The sequence below is a fragment of the Staurois parvus genome, unplaced genomic scaffold, assembly GCF_062004578.1.
Source record: "Staurois parvus isolate SC_StPar_1 unplaced genomic scaffold, SC_StPar_1.0 ptg002979l, whole genome shotgun sequence".
Lineage (NCBI taxonomy): Eukaryota > Metazoa > Chordata > Amphibia > Anura > Ranidae > Staurois > Staurois parvus.
This window is the reverse complement of record NW_028320775.1, coordinates 111,252-123,201: the sequence shown is the minus strand read 5'-3', so window position 1 is coordinate 123,201 and position 11,950 is coordinate 111,252. Positions and strand designations below refer to the sequence as shown.

The window sequence follows — 11,950 nt, the reverse complement described above, 5'->3', positions numbered from 1 at the left end:
TTATAGAAAGGGAAAATTCTGTAAGTAAGCTATTCAAATTCTTCTTTGTTCTCTGTGTTTATCTGCATTTTTTAGACGGTGACAGGGTCTCTTTAGGTAGACTGTATCTCCTATATATGAAGGTTGCTAATGGACTTGTATTGTATGTATGTCCTATGAAACATCTTATCAAGGTATTTTTAGAATTGCTTCTCTTCGTTGTGTTCTGATTTTTTTCCTCTTCTCCTATGTATGTTCTACCCTAGTGACAACTACATAGTGCGTGTGAAGGCTGTGGTTATGAGCAGAGATGACTCCAGTGGGGGATGGTTACCACATGAAGGCGGCGGAATCAGTCGGGTTGGAGTCTCTAAAGTTTACCCGGAGGGCAGCGGAAGAAGTGACTTTCTTATTCATGGAGAACGAATAAAAGATAAGCTGGTAAGGCCTTTTTTTCCCCTTTAACCCTCAGTTGTTATGCATGCTATATGTTGGTGTTTATTTCCTGTTGTACATTGGCTAGATTTAGGGATCTGTTTATGTGCCTTACAGTACAGGCTTTTCCAATATTGTTAATGTTGGGTCTTGCCTAGTCTACAGGCCAAGACTGCTAAAAAGGGTACAAATAAAGAGGAACTCTACCCACACTTGATTTCCCATGCTGTCCAAGAGCTTGGAAGCCTGGCAGAGATATGTAGGCCGTTCACCAGCCTCCTTTTCCATCTATTTCTATACATTCGAGGGGGAGATATACAGTACCCTGAACAAAAAAAAATAGTAATGGGTCCTGCCTATTAAATTAGATATTACTTGTGAGCCACTTAATATAATCAGATAAGGTTCGCTGACATTAAACACATCCTCAAATCATGTGTGCATACCAAGAAAATAATTCAATAAATGTTGCGCTCCTAATTAATATCAAATACTGCCAATACAATAATTAAAAAAACAAACAAACAAAATATATAACTTAGAGCAAATTAATCGCAAACAAATAATTTGCTCTAAGTTATATATTTGTTTGTTTGTTTTTTTAATTATTGTATTGGCAGTATTTGATGTTAAATGGGTCCTGCCTGTTTCACCCAGAATGGGTCTTTTTTTTTTTTGTGCCTTACACAGTGCAAAAAATAAAACTCTTTCTGTGAAAGAAACGTTTGCTGATTTCCTCCATACCTCCATCAATAAAAATGGAAAAAAGTTTGTTTATTGTTTTCACACTTAGGCCTGATCCATACTAGTGCAACAGAATTGCATGACCAGGGCAATATCATTGTTTTCAGTTGGTGCCCATCCTAATCAATGTGAATCAGGACAGTATGATTTTGGAAAAGGTTCCTGTACTACTTTGGTGTGATTGGCATTGCAGCCTGGCCTCATAGAATATGCAAAGTTGTACCACATAATTACCAATTATCAAAGTAGTGTGTACCCAGCCTTACTCAGCATTCGCAAACTGAGATTATGGATCAGGACAAAGAAAGTTAGGATCCCATGATGCAATGCAAGTTGTCAGTGGTTTGCTGTGTGGTATATAGTGAAGAGGAGCAACCCTGGACCCAAAGTTTGAAAGGAATAGTCCACCTTTTGCAAATATGTAATAAATGCGCCCATATTAGTAAGGGAAATAAAGTGCATGGTTTACACATGTATTAGCTGGGGATACCACTGTATAGAGATTGTCTGTCAGTATTTGTATAGTTTTAAAAATGTAATCTTGCAACAAGGATGCACAAAAAAATGCAATATTCTTGTGGAAAATACGGATATGTGAAGCAATGTATACAAAAAAATTCCTTTTAATGTTTATCAACTTTTTGTTATCACAATGGTATGGTTAATAAAAGAATGTGTTTATAAATACATATAGCTTGTTTTATGATTGCCTTTAAAATTGCATGAAAGGGGTTTTCAATTGATGTGATTAAATAGGGATGTTGGCAACCAAACCCACAGCCACAAAACCCTTCTATTTTCAAAAGTGCATTTATTAATTTTTTTCTTGAAGCCTGCAAACCATTTCAACCACATTCAGTGCATTGTGAGTGCAGTGCATAGGCTCCTGTGTTGTTTACATCCCGGTCCCTGAAATGTACGATGGTACAGAACCCAACATTATGGGGCTGGAGGAAGTAAACAAGTGCAATGTCATCATCGTACTTGTGCTCCACTGATATCTGCGAGTCCCTCTATTGCAATGGCAGATGGGACTTGTAGTCATTTTATTCACAGATCCCAAATTCAAACACATACATTGGTTGTAGGGAGAAGCACCCATGATTCAGGTAAGTAGGGTAAGGAGCGGGTTGATGGTGGGGGATTTGAGAATGTGATCTTCTTTCATGTTATACCTGATTGCGTCATGCACACTGGGCATTTAGCCCCTGTGCTTGAGGTTCCAGCGCTTTTGTGTGGGCAATAGGCCCAGGTTTATTGTCCACCAGCCTGTAAAAATCAAAAGACTGAAGGCTGCTGCTGGACAAGGCTGATTGGTGTGCTAGTACCGCGTGATACACTGTTCAGCCATGGCAGCTTTGAGGCTCATATAGACTTTTACAGACTGCTGATAGCAGGGCTGGACAATGCACCTGTGCCTACTGCCTGCACAAAAAGCTGGAATGCCATGCACAGGGGCTAATTGCCCAGTGTGTATGAGGCCTAAATATGAATGTAACATGAAAAGACAGAAGGTATTTGCCTGTCTCGCTTCTATCACAGATCCCAAAATTTCTGAATTTATTCTAAACTCCATACTACTGTTTCAGACTTGCTGGATATCATTAGTGCAGGGTATGGCAATGGGAGAATAGGGCTTATAAACAAATACAATGCTGCAACCAGACAGGAATTGGTGGGGTGGGACAAAAGGCACCAAAAACCCAGTATGGCCTTCTTAAAGCAGAATGTAAAGTGATCAAAGCATTCAGACCATACGAAATGGCTATCCTCACTGGATGACTTGAAATAGACCTCTATGCTAATGTTTCACCTGCACCTTTGTCAAAGGAAACTGCATTTGTTGCATTGTGCATATTTTAATGGCTCTTTGTAGAGTCTCCTATTAAGTAAACTCAGTTCTGCTGACCTCTGTCATGTGCTGTGAACTGTAAAAAGAATTTATCACCCTGATATACGTTGTGAGAAGATGACTTTATCAAGATGGAATGATACCAAATCTGCAGTGGGAAAGGTCCGTTTTTGCTAAAACAGAAGTGGACTTTCCCAGAAGAGAAACCTTCTAGTGATTTACATCTCGGTGACAGTTTAGTTGGAGGCTCGCTGCAACAGCTGCATGATAGGTCATCCAGCGTGACTATTAAATTGGGTGATAAAACTGTATGTTGAAAGTAATAATATTGAAAAATGGATTTGTGCCATTGCTGTTGCTGTTTTCATGTGTAAATTTAGTTTCTGCCGAAATGCACCTATTCCATTTACAAAGTGGAATATAGAGCAAGTCATACATGGATCAAAATTTGTACCATTCAGTAGGGAAGCTCTTTTTTCCAGGATGGCTTAGAGAGACTTTCATTGGCCAGCACGGCCACGTGCTGTTGCTGACCAATGCCCACTCATTGTTGTGAGCATAATGATGTCACACCGCCTCTTGGCAGTGTACTGCGTTTTTCAGGTGTCCAGACCACCACATTGGCTGGTATGGGAAGCAGATTAACAACAAAGGAGATAAGTTAAGCGGAGACCAGGGGTACAGGGAGGGTGTAGTGAATTAGTGTACTGTTTCATTTTCTTGTGAAAAGGTTAAAATAAATCTTTTAAGCTGTTATTTGAAAATATATATATATATATATATATATAATTTTTTTTCTTTTTTTTCTGCAGTTGCATAACTTGCCTATAATGAGGTTTGTCCCATGTGCGGCATGCTGATGGTTCCTGTAGGAATTGTCTGTGCACTGGTGCCTGGTCCTCTTCACAGTGCTGAATTTCTGGCATTGCACGGGTTAACTGTCAGGGGTCTAACATTTACATTCAAAGGCCCCTTCTTCTCCCGTCTTTATTAACAAAAGACCTTGCATTGTTTTTACAGAATGTAACCCATTCTGTTAGTTGCAGGAGAGGGTCCTGTTGTACAGGTGCCATCCCCCATTAACAGAACTGGTTGCATTCTGTGAAAACAATGCAGAAACTTTTGTCAATGAAGGAGGGGGAGAAAAGGCAGACCCCATTGGGACTTTTCAATGTACTGCAATGTTAGACCTCAAACTATTAACTCCCACAGCATCGGAAGTTCAGCACTGTGAAGAGGACCGGGCATGAGTGAAGAGAACAATTCTATAGGGACCATCAGCCTGCACAACATGGAATATATTTAATTACAAATAAGTAATACAAAGTTAATAATAATTAATAAACATAACTAATCTTCTGCTTTACAGCTGTGGTGGGGCTCCTCCTCCCACAGTGCATGTGTTAATGCTCATTTAGACTTGGGGTACCAGAAAAGGAGTTTTACTTAATTAATCCCTTGCTTCCCCAGTCTCTCTCCACAATATGCGACCAGCCATTACAGCCTCTTCTCTAAAGCTCTACAACAGTCACAGGCACACTGACCTCATCATGTACAATGAAGGGCTACATGAGGATGCCGAGGGACGGTCCACAACCAGGAGAGTCGGAGAAGTGAGCACCAGCTGTTGGAGGAGTGAGGAATAAGGCATATAAAAAATCCTCTTTTCTGGCACCCAAGGCATAAAGGAGCATTACATCCTTGCACTGCGAGGGAGATCAACTGCTAGCGTAGTTTTTTATCACACTGATTTTACTGCACTCTGAGCTTCTCACAGTGTGCATTAGAAATGGCATCAAGTCAAATGCCACTCATTATTTCCTGGCTAGAGGACTACTGTATCACCTAGCTCTTTCCTTCCCAGCAATACTGTTCCTGTTCCACTCCTCTCATTCATTGGATTTCAGTTCTTTTAATCAAGGAGGTTGAGCATCACATGTTGGCATTACCTAGGGCAGTCTGCATGCAAGTATAGCCTGCCTAGGAATGCCTGCTCCTCCCGACTGACATCCACCAATCTAGGCATTTTGATATTTGCACAACTCCTCCCACTGTTGCATCAGGACTGATGGCTCGTGAAGGGAGTAATGAGGTAGGGTGCTGTGATGTTTCCAAGAAGCTGCACAACGCTCTGCTGACCTCTCTCACGAGCCCTGATCTATCTGCATTTCATAGAGAAACACAGAAACCCAGTGGTTAGTGGCTGACACAGGGAAGATCATATGACCATACTGGAATGGCCTGAAAATAGGTATGTCTACATTTTTTTTTTACACAAATTAGTTATAGGTGTTAGGAAGAGGGAGGGAGTGTTTTTAAGCCTACTTAGGTAAAGCCTGGAATTCTACTCTATTCTTATTTCGTTCTGCATAACATATTAAAGGGAATGTTTAAAAAATACCAAACATGTTATACTTACCTGCTCTGTACAGTACTTTTGCACAGAGCAGCCCTAATCCTCCTGTTCTCGGGTTCCCTGCCCACGCTTCTGGCACCTACCTCCTGCCGAGTGCCCCCGCAGCAAGCACCCAAGGGGGCACCCAAGAAAGCTCATTCCTGAACCACTGCTCTTGTGTCCAGCTTGGCCCCACCCCCTCTCTCTCTCTCTCCTCACTGGCTGTGATTGACAGCAACGAGAGCCAATGACCCACGCTGCTGTCTCAGCCAATTAGGAAGAGTTCCCGGAGAGCTGAAGCTCTTATGCATATCGAGGGATCACAATGGAGCTCAGGTAAGTATTAGGGAGGCTGGGGGGACTGCTGCACAAAGTTATTTTTTTTCTTGTTACCTTAATGCATTCTTCTTCCTTTAAATCCACGTTAAGTGTAGTTTCAAGCATACATCTCGGTAAACAAAATATTAGGTGATTTAAGGCTGTAGCCTTTGATCAACCCTGGATAAGGAAAAATATCTAGTTAATGACTTATCAATGCTTAGATTACCCATAGCTGGCAGAGGCTATGCAAATGTCCTCTTTTTTTTTTTTTTTTTCCCCCTTTTTTTTTATCTTTTTTGCTACATCTGTCAAGCCTGAGGAGTGCTGACAGTGTTATACAATAGCCCATCCATCACTAGTACATGCTCAGTGTGATCGGATTGTACACATTGTTAAAGACTGCAAATCATTTTAAGATGAAACTTGGTGAAGTGGGTGAGCTAATGTACTTTGTGCCAGGAGGATTATGCATGTGTCTTCGAGTGATCAGAATATTATACACACCCAAGGTGTGGGCTGTTGTTTAACCCCTAAGGCTGAGTGAATTTAGCTCAACACACACCCAACTATAATTTCCTTTATTTAGTAACCTAACCTATAGCTTAAGCAAGTATTTTTCTTGCCTGTGGCGAAGGGTGTCTCCTACTCCTTTCCCTCTTTTTTTATTTTGCTGCATCCTAAGCTAGGAAAGTGCATGTATGTACGTATTTTTCAAAAGCTTAATTGAATCTTAAATACAAATTGGCTTATATAAATTACAGGTAATTTTGGCTATAGTGGGGTGTGGCGTGCAGCAGAGTAGAACGCAAGCAAGAGGTGGAATCCTGTTTACCTTTTTCGAGGACTCAAGCCTCTTACCTTGCAGGCTTGCTCTCCATTCAACACCCACGTAGCTTATCTCATGTAAGGTTTTTTTTTTTTTTACGTTTATTTAGTACTTTAGTTATTGGGTGTTCATATACTTTAAGGGGTCAGTTCACCTTTTCACAAAAACACAAAAAGGTGAAAAAACGTTTTTCTTTTTTTTTTTTTTTGCTACAGCTGCAGTCACATGACTTGCCTGTCTTGCGTCCTGCATGCTGATGGTTCCTTGTAGGAATTTTCTTTCCACTGATCCCTGGTCCTCTTCACAGTGCTGAATTTTTGAAATTGCATGGGTTAATTGCTTTTCAATTATATTGAAGGGTCCCGACCCGGGGCCTGGCGCTTTCTTCCCCCTCCTCTATCAACAAAAGTCCTTGCAATGTTTTCACACAACGTAAGCCATTCTCTGAGTGGCTGGAAAGGGTCCTGTTATCCAACTTCCATCCCAATTGACAGAATTGGTTGCTTTCTGTGAAAACAATGCAAGGACTTTTGTCAATGGAGGAGCGGGGAGAAATGGGTGGGCGGGTTCAGCAGGAACCAGACAAATTTTGTCTTGTGTGTGTGGCCCTCCCTGTCCAACACAAATTGATCCCTCATGCTGGAATATCTGTCACCACTGTCAGAATACATTGTTGCAGCAGGGGGGGATTCCTCCATCCACCTCGCATGTGCGGATGAGGAAACCATTTGTTTCTATTCAGCCAGTGAGCTGAATGAAAGAAATTTTAAGGGTGTATTACCCAGCTTTAGTGCATGCATGTTACCTGTGTTGCATTAATTCCAATTGGTGCATGCAGCATGCGGTACACACTGGGCTACACTGCAATGTATATATCAAGAAGGGGCATTGGGGCGGTATTCAGCATAAATGTCAGTGAATTGTACCAATATGCATTACTGTGGTTTGCAGTAATATGTACATGCAGTGAGAGGGTGTGACATGCCCGTACAGATATTTATTACCTCTCCAAAGGTCACAGTACTCCTCCTTGAGCCCCGGTTCACACTAATGAGGTCCGACTATGCTGTGCGATTTCACAATATATATGTCAACGCAAGTCACCATGAAGCCGCACAAAAATAATACAGGAACCTTTTTTGAGGTCGCAGCGATTAGAATGGGGCCATTGAAAGACATGGGGTGCAACTTGTCGCATAACAAGTAACATTGATGTGAACTGAGGCTTATTTGCTTTTCTGTCCAGAAAGACAGAACCATCTTTCTTCAGGCATCACGTTGGGTCAGCCACTTACTGGACTAAGATTTTCACTTTACTTTCACAGTAAAGTCTGTTTTTCTTCATTTTTGCATTAAAAGATCAGAAGAAAAAGCAGGACCATTAAATCCTGTAGAACTCTTTACACTGGTCAGTTGCGGGTCGATTGTGTTTTTCAAAGCTCTGCTTGCTGCATTTTTGGTACAGTAAAAAAAAATGCACCTCCCAATGGAAATGAATGGAAAATGCATCTAAAAATGCACAGTTGTGTTTTTTGGTGCATTTTCTTTTTTTTAGTCACTTTTTTTCACAGGTGCAAAATGCATCAGGATCATGGCAAAAGAAAATATGCGTTTTTACCACATTTTTGAAAGGCAGTAGTGTGAAAATGGCCTTAGAGGTAAGACCATTGCTTTGGTGCGGTCCCTGGGCAGTCTTTTCTGTGTTCACAAGCTGCCTGCTTCCTTCAGCCTGCAGTAGACTGATGTTGTCCTCATCTAGACAAAGTCATATAAGTGGAGCTCTATTGGCACCATTGACATCACCCCCATCTTGTCCAAGCAGAGATCACTTTGTATTCATTGAAAAAAAATACAAGGCATTTTGTGAATGGGGCCAAGCGAGCGACTTCCTGTGTTCATTATACAGAAGGGCAGGTGCTCCGCACAGGGACTCAGAAGACTGCACCGATCAATGACGTAGCACCAACTACTACAGTTATTCTCAACTTCCACAGTAGTCCCACAGCTATGGAATATGTATGCTTACATGTAACTATGCAATAAAAACCATGCCTGTATTTCATCTGTAATTGTAACCCCCATGTAGCACATGTCATGTGACCTGAGTGTCAGCAGGGCTGAGACTTTCCACTTAATAAGCCTTGTAATATGGATACCTCCTATATTGCATTTTAGGGGAAAAAAAGTCACTCTACCTTAACTGTCTGATATTTAGTTTGGTAAAAGCACCGCATATCCCAAACAATTTCCACGCTTGTTTTTCATAAAACAATTTTCACTTTTTTTTTTTTTCATTTGTTTTGCATCCCAGTGCTGGAAATCGCCTGCAGCCGCTTTCAGGCACTTCCTGTCTAAGGGCACCTGCTTCAGTGTAAGGCTACACATCATTGCTCTTGATGCCATTGCACTGGATTCCTGATAGCAACAATGGAAGAACATGACTCATGACTGTGCAATGTATCAGCATGGCCACTTGTAGCCTCTATCAGGGGTGCATGTGCAGGGTGACAAAACCAATGTGCAATTGGGAGACAGTTGTGGCCCATAACAGGAAGTATCGGAATGAGGAGCTTTATGGCAGGATCTTCACATATTATTTGAAATAAAGCTGCATATTTAAAAAACAAAATATTTTAAAACTTTTACAATTACACTACTGTGTTAAAGATGACACAAGAATTTTGTGGATTGCGTTTAGGTTAATTTTAAAGAGACACTGTCACCTTGCTCCTTTAGGCCAAAGTGACAGTGTGTATGTAGAGTGCTTCGCTGCCATTCTTTCTGCTGTTTCCTGATTAAAGTGTTACTAAACCGTAAAATCAGTCTGTATATGCAGTAAAGCATGCTTGTTATACTCGCTCTGGAACCTAAGGGGTTAATCCTTCGCATTGTGTAAAAAGGATGTTTGATCCTGTCTCCTCTGATCCTCCCCTTCTTTTACTGTCCCCAATCCATCTGCTGATAGTAAAGAGCAGCAGTGGCAAGTCTGTGCATACTCTGTTTGGTGTGTATTGCTAGAGTTTATTTTTTGGGGGGGGAGGGTGCATGTGATTTGCACAGGGCCAGGCAGTGCTGTCCAAACAGAGGGTCAGGTGTCATGCAGCCTCAGGCAGTCAGAGGAGAATGAAAACTCCTTCTACAAGATTAACCAGTGCTCGACCGGACACTGATAAAAGTCACAAGACTGCTATATACTGCTGATTGGAAAAAGTATTTAGCAGTTTTATATTTAATTACTACAATAATTGCATTTCTGTGTACTGTGGAAGAGCAGATATAGTGAATGCAGGGTCCGGGGTTTAGTAACACTTTAACAGTTTCTAATATCTGTCAGTTGGAGAGTTCTCAGATCTGCACACTTGTTGCAGACATCAGGAGTGAGTTCAATTCTTATTGCTGTTATTTAATTTACTTTGTCATGGGGTATGGAGTGAAAATACCCCAGGGTGGTGACTACAAAACTGGGAATTACAACAGGAAGTACAAATGAGCTCAGATGTGTTCAGATTCTAGTCCTGAGCTAGCCTGCCTAAAAGCTGTCACTGTATTGGGTCAATCGTAAGCGGCCAAGGCATTCCCCACCCTGGGAATCTGCCTATCAATTTGGGCGGACTAACACTTCTAATTATGTGACAGTCCTTTATTTTCCATGTGTTTTGTTTTTTTTTCTTCTTCATATACATGGACCACAAAACAAGCATAGCTATGCAATTTATAACATCATGTATTTCTTCTTTAATATTATGTTTTAAAATTGTAAATTGTAAAATAAAGGGGGCCAATCATTTCCTTATGTACCTGTACTTTTTATTTCACCATCTCAGGTGTTATTGGAATGCTATTTAAAGAAGGATTTGGTGTATCAGAAGGCAACTCCAACGTTCCATCATTGGTCAGTTGATGAAAGAAGGTTTGGCCTCACCTTTCAGAGTCCTGCTGATGCACGAGCCTTCGACAGAGGAGTACGCAAAGCAATTGAAGACCTCACAGAAGGTAGTGAAACCTAAGACCCACATTCCAACTATTCTTTGCCTTGGGGTGTGGAACTTGCATGATCCATCACATTCCTTAGTTCCTTTTTTCATTCTGGTGATACCAGAAAAACCCTGAAGCTGGTTTAATGTTGGCAGGCAAAGTAAAGGACTTCTCTAATTTATCCCAGTTTAAATATATTTATTAGGAAAGGGTAAAGTAAGCACAAATCTCCTAGATGAGTGGTAGGTATACTAGTGCTAAGTAATCTCTATTTTTGTCAAAGGATTGTATTTTGAAGCATGTTGCCTACCCAGATAATCACCTGAGTCTTTGGGCAGCACAGATGTAAATAGGGCATCCCCAGCTAGACAGCCAAGCTCATGCATGGAAGATACTAAAACTGTGTTGTATGTATAATGATTTGTACAGTCTTACACATAGTCCCGTCACTCTCCAGTGATATATGTCTGCATCACTTTTCAAAGCCTATAAGTTCTGACATTGTCGTGGCCACTCAGGCATTTGCAAGTGAGGTCATGGGGCCAAAATCCTGAGTGTCACTTAATGTAGTCATATTGGCAAATTCTCCCTGAGCTGACGTGCTGCACTCTAGTATTTATCCCCCTTATGTCTCCATAGTACCTAGTGGCATTTCCTCTCACAAACCGACTTGATCTTTTTAGATAGTTTGATGGCCCGTTCACACCAGAACGCAGTGCTGGAAACCTGCAATCTGTGGGCATTTTCCAAACCGCAATCAAAACACATTGGGTGTGCGGTCAGTGTATTCCTAACAACACCCCAAATGCAGATCACAAACACAGTGCGTTTGCCTGCACCAGATCATTTGATACCAATGTGTTTTTAAAAGTAGTGCATGCTCTACTTTTGGTGTGATCCAGTGCTATTTCAGCCCATTTAAATGAAATGGGCTGAAAATCTCACTTCACAGAATTTAACAGGAATGTGGACCGCATCTCTGTGCAATTCAATACACAGGTGTGAACCGGCTCTTAAGCTTTGTACACATGATGAGAATATCAGGCCAATGATTGTCCGTTTTTGTTTTTTGGAGGGTTTTTTGCATGCTAGTCACATACCAGTAATGAAAAGGTTACAAATAAAAATTTAGAAGTGACGTCATGTATTGTAATGTATTTGTATTGTATTTTCGGATGAAATCTGTGCTGATTAAACTAAAATTGCATGATCTGGTATTGTACGAGATACATTTTTGTGCTCGAAATTCTGAAGGGCACTCTGCACACTGGTATATACCCTTTCAAGCAGAGTTTGCAATGAATATGGATATTTGGTACACATATATTGCAATACATGTTTAAACTGGCCAACTGCGTCAATTTTGTGCTTGTCAGATTATCGTACAATCACTTCGAAAGCAGTATTTTTGTACGATTTTCTG

At 41.0% G+C, this 11,950-nt stretch overlaps 1 protein-coding gene across 1 annotated transcript in view; it reads left to right on the top strand.

Moving 5' to 3' along the window:
• Positions 1–251: 251 nt before the first annotated feature.
• LOC149428760 (sprouty-related, EVH1 domain-containing protein 2-like) overlaps positions 252–11,950 on the top strand; it is a 59,510-nt gene continuing 47,811 nt past the window's right edge. The window contains exons 1-2 of the mRNA XM_089667035.1: positions 252–420; positions 10,377–10,545. Coding sequence (XP_089523161.1) covers positions 280–420; positions 10,377–10,545 — 310 coding nt within the window. The 5' untranslated portion in view covers positions 252–279. The remainder of the gene's footprint in view (positions 421–10,376; positions 10,546–11,950) is intronic.